Below are 21,202 nucleotides of genomic sequence, written 5' to 3'. Positions count from 1 at the left end.
GTCTATATAGCAGCTCCTCTGCCCCATATGAAGCCTATATAGCAGCTCCTCTGCCCCATATGAAGTCTATATAGCAGCTCCTCTGCCCCATATGAAGTCTATATAGCAGCTCCTCTGCCCCATATGAAGTCTCTATAGCAGCTCCTCTGCCCCATATGGAGTCTATATAGCAGCTCCTCTGCCCCATATGAAGCCTATATAGCAGCTCCTCTGCCCCATATGAAGTCTATATAGCAGCTCCTCTGCCCCATATGAAGTCTATATAGCAGCTCCTCTGCCTCATATGAAGTCTATATAGCAGCTCCTCTGCCCCATATGAAGTCTATATAGCAGCTCCTCTGCCTCATATGAAGTCTATATAGCAGCTCCTCTGCCTCATATGAAGTCTATATAGCAGCTCCTCTGCCCCATATGAAGTCTATATAGCAGCTCCTCTGCCTCATATGAAGTCTATATAGCAGCTCCTCTGCCTCATATGAAGTCTATATAGCAGCTCCTCTGCCTCATATGAAGTCTATATAGCAGCTCCTCTGCCCTATATGGAGTCTATATAGCACCTCCTCTGCCTCATATGAAGTCTGTATAGGAGCTCCTCTGCCCCATATGAAGTCTATATAGCAGCTCCTCTGCCCTATATGGAGTCTATATAGCAGCTCCTCTGCCCTATATGGAGTCTATATAGCAGCTCATCTGCCCCATGTGAAGGTCTATATAGCAGCTCCTCTGCCCCATATGAAGTCTATATAGCAGCTCCTCTGCCCTATATGGAGTCTATATAGCACCTCCTCTGCCCCATATGAAGTCTATATAGCAGCTCCTCTGCCTCATATGAAGTCTTTATAGCAGCTCCTCTGCCTCATATGAAGTCTATATAGCAGCTCCTCTGCCCTATATGGAGTCTATATAGCAGCTCCTCTGCCCCATATGAAGTCTGTATAGCAGCTCCTCTGCCCCATATGGAGTCTATATAGCAGCTCCTCTGCCCTATATGGAGTCTATATAGCAGCTCATCTGCCCCATATGAAGCCTATATAGCAGCTCCTCTGCCCCATATGAAGTCTATATAGCAGCTCATCTGCCTCATATGAAGTCTATATAGCAGCTCCTCTGCCCTATATGGAGTCTATATAGCAGCTCCTCTGCCCCATATGAAGTCTATATAGCAGCTCCTCTGCCCCATATGAAGTCTATATAGCAGCTCCTCTGCCCTATATGGAGTCTATATAGCAGCTCCTCTGCCCCATATGAAGTCTATATAGCAGCTCCTCTGCCCTATATGAAGTCTATATAGCAGCTCCTCTGCCCTATATGAAGTCTATATAGCAGCTCCTCTGCCCCATATGAAGTCTATATAGCAGCTCCTCTGCCCTTTATGGAGTCTATATAGCAGCTCCTCTGCCCCATATGAAGTCTATATAGCAGCTCCTCTGCCCCATATGAAGTCTATATAGCAGCTCCTCTGCCCTATATGGAGTCTATATAGCAGCTCCTCTGCCCCATATGAAGTCTATATAGCAGCTCCTCTGCCCTATATGAAGTCTATATAGCAGCTCCTCTGCCCTATATGAAGTCTATATAGCAGCTCCTCTGCCCCATATGAAGTCTATATAGCAGCTCCTCTGCCCTATATGGAGTCTATATAGCAGCTCATCTGCCCCATGTGAAGGTCTATATAGCAGCTCCTCTGCCCCATATGAAGTCTATATAGCAGCTCCTCTGCCTCATATAAAGTCTGTATAGGAGCTCCTCTGCCCCATATGAAGCCTATATAGCAGCTCCTCTGCCCCATATGAAGCCTATATAGCAGCTCCTCTGCCCCATATGAAGCCTATATAGCACCTCCTCTGCCCCATATGAAGCCTATATAGCAGCTCCTCTGCCCCATATGAAGTCTGTATAGGAGCTCCTCTGCCCCATATGAAGCCTATATAGCAGCTCCTCTGCCCCATATGAAGCCTATATAGCACCTCCTCTGCCCCATATGAAGCCTATATAGCAGCTCCTCTGCCCCATATGGAGTCTATATAGCAGCTCCTCTGCCCCATATGAAGTCTATATAGCAGCTCCTCTGCCTCATATGAAGTCTATATAGCAGCTCCTCTGCCCCACATGAAGTCTATACAGCAGCTCCTCTGCCCCATATGAAGTCTCTATAGCAGCTCCTCTGCCCCGCATGAAGCCTATATAGCAGCTCCTCTGCCCCATATGAAGCCTATATAGCAGCTCCTCTGCCCCATATGAAGCCTATATAGCAGCTCCTCTGCCCCATATGAAGCCTATATAGCAGCTCCTCTGCCCCATATGAAGTCTATATAGCAGCTCCTCTGCCTCATATAAAGTCTGTATAGGAGCTCCTCTGCCCCATATGAAGCCTATATAGCAGCTCCTCTGCCCCATATGAAGCCTATATAGCAGCTCCTCTGCCCCATATGAAGCCTATATAGCACCTCCTCTGCCCCATATGAAGCCTATATAGCAGCTCCTCTGCCCCATATGAAGTCTGTATAGGAGCTCCTCTGCCCCATATGAAGCCTATATAGCAGCTCCTCTGCCCCATATGAAGCCTATATAGCACCTCATCTGCCCCATATGAAGCCTATATAGCAGCTCCTCTGCCCCATATGGAGTCTATATAGCAGCTCCTCTGCCCCATATGAAGTCTATATAGCAGCTCCTCTGCCTCATATGAAGTCTATATAGCAGCTCCTCTGCCCCACATGAAGTCTATATAGCAGCTCTTCTGCCCCATATGATTTCTATACAGCAGCTTCTCTGCCCCATATGAAGCCTATATAGCACCTCCTCTGCCCCATATGAAGCCTATATAGCAGCTCCTCTGCCCCATATGAAGTCTGTATAGGAGCTCCTCTGCCCCATATGAAGCCTATATAGCAGCTCCTCTGCCCCATATGGAGTCTATATAGCAGCTCCTCTGCCCCATATGAAGTCTATATAGCAGCTCCTCTGCCTCATATGAAGTCTATATAGCAGCTCCTCTGCCCCATATGAAGTCTATATAGCAGCTCCTCTGCCCCACATGAAGTCTATATAGAAGCTCCTCTGCCCCATATGAAGCCTATATAGCACCTCCTCTGCCCCATATGAAGCCTATATAGCAGCTCCTCTGCCCCATATGAAGTCTGTATAGGAGCTCCTCTGCCCCATATGAAGCCTATATAGCAGCTCCTCTGTCCCATATGAAGTCTATATAGCAGCTCCTCTGCCTCATATGAAGTCTATATAGCAGCTCCTCTGCCCCATATGAAGCCTATATAGCAGCTCCTCTGCCCCATATGAAGCCTATATAGCAGCTCCTCTGCCCCATATGAAGCCTATATAGCAGCTCCTCTGCCCCATATGAAGCCTATATAGCAGCTCCTCTGCCCCATATGAAGCCTATATAGCAGCTCCTCTGCCTCATATGAAGCCTATATATCAGCTCCTCTGCCCCATATGAAGTCTATATAGCAGCTCCTCTGCCCCATATGAAGCCTATATAGCAGCTCCTCTGCCCCATATGAAGCCTATATAGCAGCTCCTCTGCCCCATATGAAGTCTGTATAGGAGCTCCTCTGCCCCATATGAAGTCTATATAGCAGCTCCTCTGCCCCCTATAAAGTCTATATAGCAGCTCCTCTGCCTCATATGAAGTCTATATAGCAGCTCTTCTGCCCTATATGGAGTCTATATAGCAGCTCCTCTGCCCCATATGAAGCCTATATAGCAGCTCCTCTGTCCCATATGAAGTCTATATAGCAGCTCCTCTGCCCTATATGGAGTCTATATAGCAGCTCCTCTGCCCCATATGAAGTCTATATAGCAGCTCCTCTGCCCCATATGAAGTCTATATAGCAGCTCCACTGCCCCATGAAGCCTATATAGCAGCTTCACTGCCCCATGTGAAGTCTATATAGCAGCTTCTCTGCCCCATATGAAGCCTATATAACAGCTCCTCTGCCCCATATGGAGTCTATATAGCAGCTCCTCTGCCCCATATGAAGCCTATATAGCAGCTCCTCTGCCCCATATGAAGCCTATATAGCAGCTCCTCTGCCTCATATGAAGCCTATATAGCAGCTCCTCTGCCCCATATGAAGTCTATATAGCAGCTCCTCTGCCCCATATGAAGCCTATATAGCAGCTCGTCTGCCCCATATGAAGCCTATATAGCAGCTCCTCTGCCCCATATGAAGTCTGTATAGGAGCTCCTCTGCCCCATATGAAGTCTATATAGCAGCTCCTCTGCCCCATATGAAGTCTATATAGCAGCTCCTCTGCCTCATATGAAGTCTATATAGCAGCTCCTCTTCCCTATATGGAGTCTATATAGCAGCTCCTCTGCCCCATATGAAGCCTATATAGCAGCTCCTCTGTCCCATATGAAGTCTATATAGCAGCTCCTCTGCCCCATATGAAGTCTATATAGCAGCTCCTCTGCCTCATATGAAGTCTATATAGCAGCTCCTCTGCCTCATATGAAGTCTATATAGCAGCTCCTCTTCCCTATATGGAGTCTATATAGCAGCTCCTCTGCCCCATATGAAGTCTGTATAGGAGCTCCTCTGCCCCATATGAAGTCTATATAGCAGCTCCTCTGCCCCATATGAGTCTATATAGCAGCTCCTCTGCCTCATATGAAGTCTATATAGCAGCTCCTCTTCCCTATATGGAGTCTACATAGCAGCTCCTCTGCCCCATATGAAGCCTATATAGCAGCTCCTCTGTCCCATATGAAGTCTATATAGCAGCTCCTCTGCCCTATATGGAGTCTATATAGCAGCTCCTCTGCCCCATATGAAGTCTATATAGCAGCTCCTCTGCCCCATATGAAGTATATATAGCAGCTCCTCTGCCCCATATGAAGTCTATATAGCAGCTCCTCTGCTCCATATGAAGTCTATATAGCAGCTCCACTGCCCCATATGAAGCCTATATAGCAGCTTCACTGCCCCATGTGAAGTCTATATAGCAGCTCCTCTGCCCCATATGAAGCCTATATAGCAGCTCCTCTGCCCCATATGGAGTCTATATAGCAGCTCCTCTGCCCCATATGAAGCCTATATAGCAGCTTCACTGCCCCATGTGAAGTCTATATAGCAGCTCCTCTGCCTCATATGAAGTCTATATAGCAGCTCCTCTGCCTCATATGAAGTCTATATAGCAGCTCCTCTGCCCCATATGAAGCCTATATAGCAGCTCCTCTGCCCCATATGGAGTCTATATAGCAGCTCCTCTGCCCCATATGAAGCCTATATAGCAGCTCCTCTGCCCCATATGAAGTCTATATAGCAGCTCCTCTGCCCCATATGAAGTCTATATAGCAGCTCCTCTGCCTCATATGAAGTCTATATAGCAGCTCCTCTGCCCTATATGGAGTCTATATAGCAGCTCATCTGCCCCATGTGAAGTCTATATAGCAGCTCCTCTGCCCCATATGGAGTCTATATAGCAGCTCCTCTGCCCCATATGAAGCCTATATAGCAGCTCCTCTGCCCCATATGGAGTCTATATAGCAGCTCCTCTGCCCCATATGAAGCCTATATAGCAGCTCCTCTGCCCCATATGAAGTCTATATAGCAGCTCCTCTGCCCCATATGAAGTCTATATAGCAGCTCCTCTGCCCCATATGAAGTCTCTATAGCAGCTCCTCTGCCCCATATGGAGTCTATATAGCAGCTCCTCTGCCCCATATGAAGCCTATATAGCAGCTCCTCTGCCCCATATGAAGTCTATATAGCAGCTCCTCTGCCCCATATGAAGTCTATATAGCAGCTCCTCTGCCTCATATGAAGTCTATATAGCAGCTCCTCTGCCCCATATGAAGTCTATATAGCAGCTCCTCTGCCTCATATGAAGTCTATATAGCAGCTCCTCTGCCTCATATGAAGTCTATATAGCAGCTCCTCTGCCCCATATGAAGTCTATATAGCAGCTCCTCTGCCTCATATGAAGTCTATATAGCAGCTCCTCTGCCTCATATGAAGTCTATATAGCAGCTCCTCTGCCTCATATGAAGTCTATATAGCAGCTCCTCTGCCCTATATGGAGTCTATATAGCACCTCCTCTGCCTCATATGAAGTCTGTATAGGAGCTCCTCTGCCCCATATGAAGTCTATATAGCAGCTCCTCTGCCCTATATGGAGTCTATATAGCAGCTCCTCTGCCCTATATGGAGTCTATATAGCAGCTCATCTGCCCCATGTGAAGGTCTATATAGCAGCTCCTCTGCCCCATATGAAGTCTATATAGCAGCTCCTCTGCCCTATATGGAGTCTATATAGCACCTCCTCTGCCCCATATGAAGTCTATATAGCAGCTCCTCTGCCTCATATGAAGTCTTTATAGCAGCTCCTCTGCCTCATATGAAGTCTATATAGCAGCTCCTCTGCCCTATATGGAGTCTATATAGCAGCTCCTCTGCCCCATATGAAGTCTGTATAGCAGCTCCTCTGCCCCATATGGAGTCTATATAGCAGCTCCTCTGCCCTATATGGAGTCTATATAGCAGCTCATCTGCCCCATATGAAGCCTATATAGCAGCTCCTCTGCCCCATATGAAGTCTATATAGCAGCTCATCTGCCTCATATGAAGTCTATATAGCAGCTCCTCTGCCCTATATGGAGTCTATATAGCAGCTCCTCTGCCCCATATGAAGTCTATATAGCAGCTCCTCTGCCCCATATGAAGTCTATATAGCAGCTCCTCTGCCCTATATGGAGTCTATATAGCAGCTCCTCTGCCCCATATGAAGTCTATATAGCAGCTCCTCTGCCCTATATGAAGTCTATATAGCAGCTCCTCTGCCCTATATGAAGTCTATATAGCAGCTCCTCTGCCCCATATGAAGTCTATATAGCAGCTCCTCTGCCCTTTATGGAGTCTATATAGCAGCTCCTCTGCCCCATATGAAGTCTATATAGCAGCTCCTCTGCCCCATATGAAGTCTATATAGCAGCTCCTCTGCCCTATATGGAGTCTATATAGCAGCTCCTCTGCCCCATATGAAGTCTATATAGCAGCTCCTCTGCCCTATATGAAGTCTATATAGCAGCTCCTCTGCCCTATATGAAGTCTATATAGCAGCTCCTCTGCCCCATATGAAGTCTATATAGCAGCTCCTCTGCCCTATATGGAGTCTATATAGCAGCTCATCTGCCCCATGTGAAGGTCTATATAGCAGTCTCATATGGATGAATTTTGTATAGCAGTTCTTCAGCCTGAAGTGAATGAAGTCTACAGTTGTGGCCAAAAGCTTTGAGGAACTATACAAATTTTACTTTTCACAAAATTATTGCCGCTCTGGTGTTTCTAGACCTTTTAGTCAGATTTTTCTATGGTTACCCAAGCACAATAATAAGCATTTTTACACTTGTATCAAAAAATACCTCAAGCTGATGTAAAGACTCAATAAGTAGTGCTGAGGATGTCTGCAATTCGCCGACATGTTGGATATCAGCTCCCGGGCCACATCCTGACTGATGGCCCATACTTGTCTAATCAGTGCTTGGAGTTGATCCTAGTTTCTGCGCTTTCCTGTCTCACCGCTGTCTGAGGATTGTCCACAGGTTGTCAGTGGGACTGAGATCTGGGCGTTTCTGGCCATGAACCTACAATTTTAATGTTTTCATCACCGAGCCACTCAGTTACCACTTTTGCCTTGTGACATGATGATCCTTCATGCTGGAAAACTCATCGTTCATCACCAAAGTGCTCCTGGATGGCCACCAGCTGGATTTGGCCCAGAATCTGAGATCCAGCATGTCATGAACCGTGAGGGACAGCACTGTACAGATTGAGTCTTTCCATAAACTTATTTATCAATAAAACTAATGAAATAATTGTAATTGCACTTCAGTAACCATAGAAACAGCGAAGAGATCCAAAACACCAAGGCAGCAAACAGTGAAAACCGAATTTTGTGTTATTCTGAAAAGTTGTGGCCAGGTCTGCAGAGAGCAGCCATTGCCCTGAAGAGCGGTGTTCTGCCGCCATCTAGTGGTGAGAACAGTAAGTGACGCTGATGGCTCGGCTCCTGCATGTACCGGTCACTCAGGTTGTGGCATTTACCGCAGCGCGTATCCCGTCCGTACACAGTACGGAGGCGCCAGCGGAGCCATAGCGTCACACTGACTGGCCTCTGTACCGTGCCACGTCCGTGCCCGCACCGGTGTGGATACATGTACACTATAGACGCAGGTAGCACAGACACAGCACTCGCCGTCCGCCTCCCTCTCCCCAGGACCGGAAATGCCCCTCCTCCATACTTCCGCTTCCCGGTGACCCCGTCAGGTGGAGTCCGGTGTGCTCGGGAGCGCGGAACAGGTACTGTCCCGGTGTGGCTGATGTGTGCCAGGCTTTGTCCCTGGGGATGAGCCCCTGTGTGAGGCGGGCACCCTGCGGGGCTAATGGTACAGCCTGCGGGTACGGTGTGTACCGCCCGTGTGTGACCTGCTGACAGTGACAGGTGCAGTGTTCTAACCATGGCAAGTGTCAGCGCCTGCGGGGCTACAAGATGCCGGTGTATGAGGACCCCGCAGGAATATGTCATTGGGGGCTGCCTCCTTCATGGGGGTCCGAGGAGCTTAGCAGTGTGAGGTGTGTGAAGACCCTTACTGGTTAGATGTGAGCTGTTATACCGACACCTGGCCGTATACTGAGGGTCGTATATACACCTGGCCGTATACTGAGGGTCATATATACACCTGGCCGTATACTGAGCGTCATATATACACCTGGCCGTATACTGAGCGTCATATATACACCTGGCCGTATACTGAGCGTCATATATACACCTGGCCGTATACTGAGGGTCGTATATACACCTGGCCGTATACTGAGGGTCGTATATACACCTGGCCGTATACTGAGGGTCGTATATACACCTGGCCGTATACTGAGGGTCATATATACACCTGGCCGTATACTGAGGGTCGTATATACACCTGGCCGTATACTGAGGGTCGTATATACACCTGGCCGTATACTGAGGGTCGTATATACACCTGGCCGTATACTGAGGGTCATATATACACCTGGCCGTATACTGAGGGTCGTATATACACCTGGCCGTATACTGAGGGTCGTATATACACCTGGCCGTATACTGAGGGTCATATATACACCTGGCCGTATACTGAGGGTCATATATACACCTGGCCGTATACTGAGCGTCATATATACACCTGGCCGTATACTGAGCGTCATATATACACCTGGCCGTATACTGAGCGTCATATATACACCTGGCCGTATACTGAGCGTCATATATACACCTGGCCGTATACTGAGGGTCGTATATACACCTGGCCGTATACTGAGGGTCATATATACACCTGGCCGTATACTGAGGGTCGTATATACACCTGGCCGTATACTGAGGGTCGTATATACACCTGGCCGTATACTGAGGGTCATATATACACCTGGCCGTATACTGAGCGTCATATATACACCTGGCCGTATACTGAGCGTCATATATACACCTGGCCGTATACTGAGCGTCATATATACACCTGGCCGTATACTGAGCGTCATATATACACCTGGCCGTATACTGAGCGTCATATATACACCTGGCCGTATACTGAGCGTCATATATACACCTGGCCGTATACTGAGCGTCATATATACACCTGGCCGTATACTGAGCGTCATATATACACCTGGCCGTATACTGAGCGTCATATATACACCTGGCCGTATACTGAGCGTCATATATACACCTGGCCGTATACTGAGCGTCATATATACACCTGGCCGTATACTGAGCGTCATATATACACCTGGCCGTATACTGAGCGTCATATATACACCTGGCCGTATACTGAGCGTCATATATACACCTGGCCGTATACTGAGCGTCATATATACACCTGGCCGTATACTGAGCGTCATATATACACCTGGCCGTATACTGAGCGTCATATATACACCTGGCCGTATACTGAGCGTCATATATACACCTGGCCGTATACTGAGCGTCATATATACACCTGGCCGTATACTGAGCGTCGTATATACACCTGGCCGTATACTGAGCGTGGTATATACACCTGGCCGTATACTGAGCGTCGTATATACACCTGGCCGTATACTGAGCGTCGTATATACACCCGGCCGTATACTGTGTGTACTCCTGGGCCGCGCACGGGGCGTCGTGTGTACTCCTGGGCCATGCGTGGTGTGTTCTGCAGTTATGATCCACTAAATGTTGGCACCATTACAGTGTACTTTTTATTTCCCTTTTCCTTTCACCTTGTGGTGTTTGTTGATGGGTTTTGAGCTAATATGCCCCCAAATATCTTACGTTTGTAAAATCACGCCAGTGTGGGCTTAGTACGTCTTTGCAAAAATTGAGCCACTTTTTAAAAAGTGGCAATAGATTCAACTGAAAACATTTGGAAAAACAAAATCCTGTCACAATGGCAAAAAAAATTAATAGGCAAACACATAAAAAAAATGTAACTAAGGCACAATTTAATAGACTAAGGTGCAAATGGAAAATAGATATAAAAAAACAAAATAAACCAATAAAAGGTGCAAATGGAATAATGAATCGGACCCATTAGTCTTTTACAATAGTGATTTACCTCTGGAAAAAGAAGCGTCATCTTGGCCCCGGGGAATCCCTGTTGACATTGCTCGCTTCATTACCTGGAAGTGGTTGTTATGGGGACTAATGACATGCCTGACATATTTGTGAAGGATTGGCAGTCTGTCCTCCCTTGTGTAATGATGACACCGGCACAGCTCTTTCATCACATCAACAGTCTTGGTATTTCCCTGTCAATGTGAAGATCAAAGGCATTTGTGCTCAAAAGTTTACATACCCCGGCAGAATTTTTGCTTTCTTGGCCTTTTTTCAGAGAATATGAATAAGGCCGGAGTCACTACAGCGAGATACGGCCGAGTCTTGCAGGTTATTATTATTATTATTATGTATTTATATAGCACCATTGATTCCATGGTGCTGTACATGAGAGGGGTTACATACAAGTTACAAATATCACATACAGTAAACAAACTAACAATGACGGACTGATACAGAGGGGCGAGGACCCTGCCCTTGCGGGCTTACATTCTACAGGATTATGGGGAAGGAGACAGTAGGTTGAGGGTTGCAGGAGCTCCGGTGTTGGTGAGGCGGTAGCTCCGGTGTTGGTGAGGCGGTAGCTTCGATAGTGATGAGGCAGCAGCGGTGTCAGTGCAGGCTGTAGGCTTTCCTGAAGAGATGAGTTTTCAGGTTCAGGTTAAAAACAAGCTCTGGCGCTCCGGAGCGGAGCGTGCAGCTCCATGTATTGCTATGCGGCCGCACGCTCCGCTCCGGAGTGCCGGTGCTAGAGCTTGGTTTTAACCTGCGAGACACGGACGTATCTTGCTGTAGTGACTCCGGCCTTACACTAAAACTTTTTCTCCACTCATGGTTAGTGGTTGGGTGAAGCCATTTATTGTAAAACTACTGTGTTTTCTCTTTTTAACCCCTTAATCCCATATGACGTACTATCCCGTCGAGGTGACCTGGGACTTAATTCCAAGTGATGGGATAGTACGTCATAGTCGATCGGCCGCGTTCACGAGGGGAGCGCGGCCGGGTGTCAGCTGACTATCGCAGCTGACATCCGGCACTATGTGCCAGGAGCGGTCACAGACTGCTCATGGCACATTAACCCCTGGAACACTGCGATCAAAGATGATCGCAGCGTTTTGGCGGCATAGGGAAGCATCGCGCAGGGAGGGCGCTCCCTGTGTGCTTCCCTGAGACCCTCGGAGCAACGCGATGTGATTGCATTGCTCCGAGGGTCTCATACCTCCTCCTCCCTTCAGGCCCGGATCCAAAATGGCAGCGGGGGGGGGGGGGGCCTTCCGGGTCCTGCAGGGAGGAGGCTTTCAAGCACCTGCTCAGAGCAGGCGTCGCTGATCTGACACTGTGCACTGCAAAGGTGACAGATCAACTCAAACTCACAAGAAAAACATGGGTCCCATATGCTAGAGGGTAATGCCAAATTGGCCTATAATGCATACCCATGAGGTAACTGGACATTAGATGTATACTCCTAATACTTACAACACTTTGAATAAATGGAGTTCCATACATACAATATTAAAAGTTGGTGTACTTTATTATAAATCTCAAAAATTACATATAAATAACAAAATTATAACAGAAAAAAAGGGGAAAGACAGAACCCTAGTAAGGAAAGTGCTGCATCCCTGGTACAAACATGAGATCATAATGAACCCCAGACATGGTAATAATATATTACTACTTAAATAATCAGGACTCTTGCTGTACTGATATGCCTAGCATAAGTATGAGACAATATCCTACCTCTATAGGAGCGTACCTATCCCCAGTGTTGTCATAGTGACATAAACTCCATATGGGGAGGCAAGAGTACGAGATAGTAAATTTAAATAAAAACTTCCTTACCCATGCTGAGGAGCAGTAAAGTGCCGGGATGCAAGTGTGAACCCTCCTGACGCGCGTTTCGCGTAGGCTTTATCACAAGAAGGGAGATCGCTGATCTGACATATAATGGGATCTTCCCATTTCACCGCACTTGGAATTTTTTTTCCCGTTTTCTAGTACACGACATGCTAAAACCAATTATGTCGTTTAAAAGTACAACTCGTCCCGCAAAAAATAAGCCCTCATGTGGCCATGTTGACGGAAAAATAAAAAAGTTATGGCTCTGGGAAGGAGGGGAGCGAAAAACGAACACGGAAAAGCGGAAAATCCCAAGGTCATGAAGGGGTTAAAAATGTTTTTTTCATTTTTTTGTCATATTTTAAAGTAGGTCTTATCTTGCCTTGTAAAGACGAAAAAAGCCTTTTATTCTTGCATATCTTACACAAATTCACTGCAGATTTCCTGGGGAGAAAATTTCCTCTGATTCAGGCCGGCGTCACACTCAGCGTAGGGAAATACGGTCCGTATTTTACAGGCGTAATATGCAGAAATGATCCCAAAACAGTGATCTGTAGGCAGAGTGTGTCTGCGTATTTTACGCATGTTAAAGGGAACCTGTCACCCCCAAAATCGATGGTGAGGTAAGCTCACCGTCATCCAGGGCTTATCTCCAGCATTCTGTAATGCTTGTAGATAAGCCCCCGATGTAACCTGAAAGAGGAGAAAAAGAGGTTAAATTATACTCACCCAGGGGCGGTCCTGCTCCGATGGGTGTCTCAGGTCCGGAACAGCGCCTCCCATCTTCATTCCATGACTTCCTCTTCTGGTCTTCACTCCGTATTTTTTTCATACAGCGCTAGATAGCAGAAAAGCCAGTAATTCAATTGCCGGCTTTTGCTATCTCCTTATCAAACCCGACAAGATATGAGACATGGTTTACATACAGTAAACCATTTCATATCCCTTTTTTTTTTTTTTTTGCATCTTCCTTGCGCTCAGTCATGTCCCACGCTGTAAATCCATCTGAAGGGGATAGTTTTACATCCAGGAGCTGTAAAATCTGGGGAATTAATTGAAAGCAGGGGAACGTAGCATCGTAGACTTGCGGTGCTGTGCCCCCTGCTGACATAACCTCATATGAACTCTAGCGTGAGAAAATAGTCAGAAAAATTCCCACGCTAGAGTTCATGAGTTTATACCAGCAGGGGGCACAGCACTGCAAGTCTACAATGGTACGTTCCCCTGCTTTCAGTTTATTCCCCAGATTTTACAGTCAGGAGCAACAGCTGCATTAGCAGGCTCCTGGATGTTAACCCCTTCAGATGGATTGGCCTCATTCTGTACTATGACACTTTATGCAAATCTGCTGCAATAACCATAACAAATACACATGCAATTAATTTGTGATTTGTTGCAGATTTTTTTTCCAGTCAATATACATCCCATGTGTACATATCCTTAAAGGAGTCTTCCTAGAATTTTTTTTTTCTCTATGAAGCTAAGAACTTACTGACAAGTTGCTAACTACCTGTCTGTTTTGCCCAGTGACGATCTCTGCATACTCCGCTGCTCCTGCAGTCGTCGATTCTCCTGCTTGTGTTATGTCAACAGCATCTCCTTTTTCCTCAGCTCTGCTGTCTCAATGGGGTGTTACTGCTAATGAATAGTAATGAGCGAGTGTACTCGTTGCTCGGGTTTTCCCTAGTACGCTCGGGTGGTCTCTGAGTATTTTTTAGTGCTCGGAGATTTCGTTTTTGTTGACGCAGCTGAATGATTTACATCTGCTAGCCAGGCTGAGTACATGTGGGGGTTGCCTGGTTGCTAGGGAATCCCCACATGTAATCAAGCTGTCTATCAGCTGTAAATCATGCAGCTGAGGTGAAAAAAAACTAAATCTCCGAGCAGTTACAAATACTCAGAGACCACCCGAGCGTGCTTGAGAAATCTCGAGTAACGAGTACACTCGCTCATCACTACTAATAAAACCCTAGCTGTGAGGAGCCCACTGTCAATCAGCACGATGTCAGCAGAGCACCGTGGAAGAGAGAAATTTGCACTTTGGAGTGACGTCAACGAGAGTCGCCAACAGGAGTGGTCCGTGACAGCTCTGAGCGGGGTAGATTGTCACTGGGCAAAATAGGTCGGCAGCTACCTACCTGTAAATTCTTAGCTCCATGAGAAAAAAAATGCAGAAGTTCCTGATAACCCATTGAAATCTTCCCTATTTTGCATATATCTTTGAAGGATGCCCATCCAGGCTCAAATGCACCAGAGCAGCCTTTGCAGCTTCGCATCCCTGCTCTGCCGGCAACAAACACAGCTCAGCTGCACCATGTTATCACACGCGCAATTGTGGAGTTGGGGTCTGCAAACCAGCTAATGATATTGTAAAACCACATAAGCGGCTATACTAATGTAGATGCTTAGTGATAACTCAGAGGTTGGGCTAGTCAGAAGCATGCTGGAGAAGCAAGTGCTGCTGGGAAATGTCGTTTTAGCAGGGTACGAATAGACTCGACCATTCAGCTTTGTGAAGCTGGATGTAAAGAGGTGCAAGTAGAGATCCTTTTCCTAAATCCTTTTCCTTCCCACAAGCTGCTGCCAGGCTCCTAATTTTATCTAACATTTATCATCGAGAGACAGTAGACCTCCAAACCCAGGCGATTATTAGTCAACCCCACCAACGTTAATTGGTAAGTTTCTAAAGTGGCCGAACCTCATGAGGAATGTGGCAGGGAGCACTATGACATAGAAGAACCTGGGTCCCCCGGGATCGCTGGTGTGGGCCAGTCTAGCCCCGGACATATAGGATTCTTTCTTGTGGATGGCTTTGGCTAATTAAAAGTTTGCACATAGAGCAAAATGGGTTATTTCATACAGCAGAAAGAAAGGTCTAATGATTGACATAGGAAAATGAATGTTGTCGCATAACTATAAGCAGGGTCTGAAAGTTTGTTTTAAAGGGGTATTCTGTAAAAAAGCATTTACTATTTATCGATTGGATAGGTACCGTAATAAATGTTGTGCCTAGTGGGGGTCTGACAAGTGCCCAGCTTTTTCCTTCAGTGACAGGCATATACTAGACCACTGATTAAGGGTCCCATCCTGGCTATTGCAGGGTTTCCAAACAATCTGATTTCCACCAATGTATTATCACATGTACAGTGATTAGTTAATGCTTAGGACTTATTAGTGCAAATGCTCATTAGGCAAAACATGCGGACGCTGGGACTCGAGCATGTCACTCGCACACCCGCGATACTCTGTGCGTACCCAAGCACCCTTGGCAAACTCGAGTAGCGAGCACTTGCGCTCATCACTACTTATGACTGAGAGTATCTGAACGCTACATCTTAGGTGGGTTCTACCTGGAGCCCTCCTGAAAAAGCGCTTAATAAATCTTAAGAAAGTGCATACCGTATGTTCAATCCAAACCACATGCCTTATGTGCTGTATTTTGTACCTGCTTTTAGCTGCTTCAGGGCCTCAAATACCGTGAATCGGCTATGTGACCGGTACATTCTTCTGACGGCTCGGAAGCCACTCCCTACTTTATAAGTAGCTAACAAATGTCACTGGCAGGAAAACTGCTGCAAAAAGTTATAAGAAAGACACTTTAGGAAAAAACTGCAACAATTTTTTTTTTAAAGTTTTTAAAGTGTTTTTCTCTGGCTAAAATTCAGCGGGTACGCCATCTATAAGACCCTTAGGCTATGTTCACATATGCCATTTACACTCCACCTCTCCCAGTCGGATTTGAGGGGAGAAAAGCCACAATACAGGAATCACAGTATAAGGCCTCATTCACACATCAGTATTTGTATGCCAAAACAAGGGGTGGAACTTAGAGAAAACTATAATTGAAAGATTGACCCCTGTTCTATGTTTTGGAGACAGTTCTGGTTTTGGCATACAAATACTGGTGTGTGAATAAAGCCTTAAAGTACGTTAATTTTACCAGATCTCACCCACACACTGGGAAAAAACTGCAGTGGAAATGGAATGTTGATTTCCAATGAATAGAATCTGTATCAAAATCCACAGGGAGAAAATGCAAATTTTGATGTGGAATTTGCAGCGGCAAAGTCTGCATTGGAATATTCGTAAGTGTGAACATGTCCATAAAGCCAGTTACAGAATGTGCAGTGTCATTTCTAACCATCTTAAGACAAGTACACGCCTTAGAGATAATTGAGGGTGCATCAACAAAAACCGATCCTTGTACTGTAAACCGTCAGTGAAGATGATAATCTGTGACCGTCCAACCTTCCATTGTGTGTGCCCATAATTGTAGTGATCCTATCTCTCTCAGCTCCTCGCCAACGCTCACACTAAGATAAGATTGTTCCTTTCACTGGTGGGAAGAGACACCTGGCAGCGCCAATCTGTGGAACAAAGAACAGGACTTTCTAAAATCTAAATAACCCTTGTTGGATTACCAGTAAATACACGTGATCTTCTGTCTTACACTATGTGATATATTTTCCCATGCGATAACTTAGTATGAGACTGTATGAATAGAGAGGAAAATCGCATTATGGTAGAGCAAGGGTGGGCAATTAATTTTCCCAAGGAGCCACATGAGAGAGGACAGTTGTGGATTGCCGAACCAATAGGCTGAAATGAATTCTGCTTAATCTTAACCCCTGTCTGACATCGGAAGTAATGTTCTGTCCATTTGCCCTGGGCCTGTTTGACCATGGACGGTATGTTACGTCATCGCAATCACCCACACACACGGGGGTGTGCTGGCAATCGCCGCTGGGTGTCAGCTGATTCTGACAGCTGACACCCGGCACTAAGTGTAACCCCCGAAATGCAGCGATTGAACACGATCGCAGCATACCAGGTGCTGGCAGAGGGCTGACAGCCCCTCTGCTTTTGGTCGGAGTCCCCGCGTTATGTTGATATCTGGGTCACCAGACCTAGCAAACTTGCTGATCATGCCCAGTGCTTGATTAGCAACTTTGTCAGTGCAGAGCTGACAGTTTCTGCAGCATGGAGATCAGCCTGCAAAAACTGATAGTCCCATAGTGGGACAAAGTAAAAATGGTAACTTTTTTTTTTTTTTTAAATAATTGTAAAAATATTTAAAAAAATTAAAAAACACTTTGCATCTCTAAATTAATATTTAGACCCAACCTATAGAACTGTCCCACTAGTTAACCCCTTTAGTGAACACTATAAAAAAAATAAAAAAAACAATGCTTAATCATCATACCGCCGAACTAAAAGTGGAATAAAACTCGATCAAAAAGACGGATATAAACATGGTACCGCTGAAAACATCATTTTGTCCCGCAAAAAAACCAGCTGCCGTACAGCTCCATCAGCGGAAAAATAAACAAGTTATAGCCCTTACAATAAAGCGATACAAAAATAATTTGTTCTATAAAATGGTTTTTATTGTATAAAAGAGCCAAAACATAAAAAAAATACCGTAAATGAGGTATTGCTGTAATCGTAGTGACCCAAAACGTAAAACTGCCTGATCAATTTTACCACACACGGAACATCATAATCCCCCCTCCAAAAAAAAGAAATTCCTGAATTGCTGGTTTTTGTTCATTCTGCCCCACAATAAGTAATAAGATGTATAACTATGTGCCTAATTCTAAAACTCTGGACAAAACCGTCAATGAAAAAGACCTGGGTGTATGGATGGATGACAAACTCATATTCAGTGGCCAGTGTCAGGCAGCTGCTACAAAGGCAAATAAAATAATGGGATGCATTAAAAGAGGCATAGATGCTCATGAGGAGAACATAATTTTACCTCTATACAAGTCACTAGTTCGACCACACTTAGAATACTGTGCATAGTTCTGGTCTCCGGTGTATAAGAAAGACATAGCTGAACTGGAGCGGGTGCAGAGAAGAGCGACCAAGGTTATTAGAGGACTGGGGGGTCTGCAATACCAAGATAGGTTATTACACTTGGGGCTATTTAATTTGGAAAAACGAAGACTAAGGGGTGATCTTATTTTAATGTATAAATATATGAGGGGACAGTACAAAGACCTTTCTGATGATCTTTTTAATCATAGATCTGAAACAGGGACAAGGGGGCATCCTCTGCGTTTGGAGGAAAAAAGGTTTAAGCATAATAACAGACGCGGATTCTTTACTTGTAAGAGCAGTGAGACAATGGAACTCTCTGCCGTATGATGTTGAAATGAGTGATTCATTACTAAAATTTAAGAGAGGATTGGATGCCTTACTGGAAAAGTATAATGTTACAGGGTACATACACTAGATTCCTTGATGGGGCGTTGATCCAGGGAACTAGTCTGATTGCCGTATGTGGAGTCGGGAAGGAATTCTTTTCCCCAATGTGGAGCTTGCTCTTTGCCACATGGGGTTTTTTTTTGCCTTCCTCTGGATCAACATGTTAGGTTAGGTGTTGTGAATTCTGTGGCAGAGCTCCCTCCTGTGGTCACAAGTGGTACTTCGGCTGATTCTCTCTGTGAGCTTCCGTTGGTGGAGGAGAGTGGTACTGCGGCTTCTGAGTTTCCTTCCTCAGGTGTAGTGGTGAAGTCGTTAGGTGCTGCTCTATTTAACTCCACCTAGTGCTTTGATCCTGGCCTCCAGTCAATGTTCTAGTATTGGACCTGTTTCCTCCTGGATCGTTCCTGTGGCCTGCTGCTCTGCATAGCTAAGTTCCGCTTTTGCTATTTGTTTGCTGTTTTTTTCTGTCCAGCTTGCTTATTTGTTTTTTCTTGCTTGCTGGAAGCTCTGGGACGCAGAGGGTGTACCTCCGTGCCGTTAGTTCGGTACGGAGGGTCTTTTTGCCCCCTTTGCGTGGTTTGTAGGGTTTTGTGTTGACCGCAAAGTTACCTTTCCTATCCTCGCTCTGTTCAGAAAGTCGGGCCTCACTTTGCTTAATCTATTTCATCTCTACGTTTGTCTTTTCATCTTAACTCACAGTCATTATATGTGGGGGCTGCCTTTTCCTTTGGGGTATTTCTCTGAGGCAAGGAAGGCTTATTTTCTATCTTCAGGCTAGCTAGTTTCTCAGGCTGTGCCGAGTTGCATAGGGAGCGTTAGGCGCAATCCACGGCTGCCTCTAGTGTGGTTGGAGAGGATTAGGGATTGCGGTCAGCAGAGTTCCCACGTCTCAGAGCTCGTTCTATGTTTTTGGGTTATTGTCAGGTCACTGGATGTGCTCTGACTTTTATGTCCATTGTGGTACTGAATTACCAGATCATAACAGTACTGGAGGCCAAAAGTACTAATGATTCTCAATAGAGGGAAAAGAGAAGTTCTGAGACCATTTTTTGTTTCTCTGCACTGTGTTTTGCCTTTTTTTTCCCCTAGACATTTGGGTGGTTCAGGACACAGGTGTAGCGATGGACATTAAAGGTCTGTCTTCATGTGTGGATCAGCTCACGGCAAGAGTACAAAATATTCAAGACTTTGTGGTTCAGAATTCTATGTTAGAACCAAGAATTCCTATTCCTGATTTGTTTTTTGGAGATAGAACTAAATTTCTGAGTTTCAAAAATAATTGTAAACTATTTCTGGCTTTGAAACCTCGCTCCTCTGGTGACCCAGTTCAACAAGTTAGGATCGTTATTTCTTTTTTACGTGGCGACCCTCAGGACTGGGCATTTTCCCTTGCGCCAGGAGATCCTGCATTAAGTAATATCGATGTGTTTTTCCTGGCGCTCGGATTGCTGTACGATGAACCTAATTCAGTGGATCAGGCAGAGAAAAATTTGCTGGCTCTGTGTCAGGGTCAGAATGAGATAGAGGTATATTGTCAGAAATTTAGAAAGTGGTCCGTACTCACTCAATGGAATGAAGGTGCGCTCGCAGCTATTTTCAGAAAGGGTCTCTCTGAAGCCCTTAAAGATGTCATGGTGGGATTTCCTATGCCTGCTGGTCTGAATGAGTCTATGTCTTTGGCCATTCAGATCGGTCGACGCTTGCGTGAGCGTAAATCTGTGCACCATTTGGCGGTATTATCGGAGCATAAACCTGAGCCTATGCAGTGCGATAGGACTTTGACCAGAGTTGAACGGCAAGAACACAGACGTTTGAATGGGCTGTGTTTCTACTGTGGTGATTCCACTCATTCTATCTCTGATTGTCCTAAGCGCACTAAGCGGTTCGCTAGGTCTGCCACCATTGGTACGGTACAGTCAAAATTTCTTTTGTCCGTTACCTTGATCTGCTCTTTGTCATCTTATTCTGTCATGGCATTTGTGGATTCAGGCGCTGCCCTGAATTTGATGGACTTGGAGTATGCTAGGCGTTGTGGGTTTTTCTTGGAGCCCTTGCAGTGTCCTATTCCATTGAGAGGAATTGATGCTACGCCTTTGGCCAAGAATAAGCCTCAGTACTGGAGCCAGCTGACCATGTGCATGGCTCCTGCACATCAGGAGGTTATTCGCTTTCTGGTGTTGCATAATCTGCATGATGTGGTCGTGTTGGGGTTGCCATGGCTACAAGTCCATAATCCAGTATTAGATTGGAAATCCATGTCTGTGTCCAGCTGGGGTTGTCAGGGGGTACATGGAGATGTCCCATTTCTGTCTATTTCGTCATCCACCCCTTCTGAGGTTCCAGAGTTCTTGTCTGATTACCGGGATGTATTTGATGAGCCCAAGTCCGATACCCTACCTCCGCATAGGGATTGTGATTGTGCTATCGATTTGATTCCTGGTAGTAAATTCCCAAAGGGTCGACTGTTTAATTTATCTGTGCCTGAGCACGCCGCTATGCGGAGTTATGTGAAGGAGTCCTTGGAGAAGGGGCATATTCGCCCGTCATCGTCGCCATTAGGAGC

The 21,202-nt window shown here is 45.8% G+C and overlaps 1 protein-coding gene across 4 annotated transcripts in view; it reads left to right on the top strand.

Annotated features, from left to right (window-relative positions):
* The first annotated feature begins 8,161 nt into the window (after positions 1-8,161).
* ARHGEF18 (Rho/Rac guanine nucleotide exchange factor 18) overlaps positions 8,162-21,202 on the top strand; it is a 91,118-nt gene continuing 78,077 nt past the window's right edge. For 3 of the 4 annotated variants that reach the window (XM_069741729.1, XM_069741723.1, XM_069741713.1), the window contains exon 1: positions 8,162-8,324. In XM_069741729.1, coding sequence (XP_069597830.1) covers positions 8,180-8,324 — 145 coding nt within the window. In that variant the 5' untranslated portion in view covers positions 8,162-8,179. The remainder of the gene's footprint in view (positions 8,325-21,202) is intronic. The other variant, XM_069741736.1, reaches the window with a different exon arrangement.

This window comes from Ranitomeya imitator, chromosome 1 (assembly GCF_032444005.1).
Source record: "Ranitomeya imitator isolate aRanImi1 chromosome 1, aRanImi1.pri, whole genome shotgun sequence".
NCBI classification, from domain to species: domain Eukaryota; kingdom Metazoa; phylum Chordata; class Amphibia; order Anura; family Dendrobatidae; genus Ranitomeya; species Ranitomeya imitator.
Note: the sequence above shows the minus strand (reverse complement) of the source record. Positions and strands in the feature narration are given on the sequence as shown.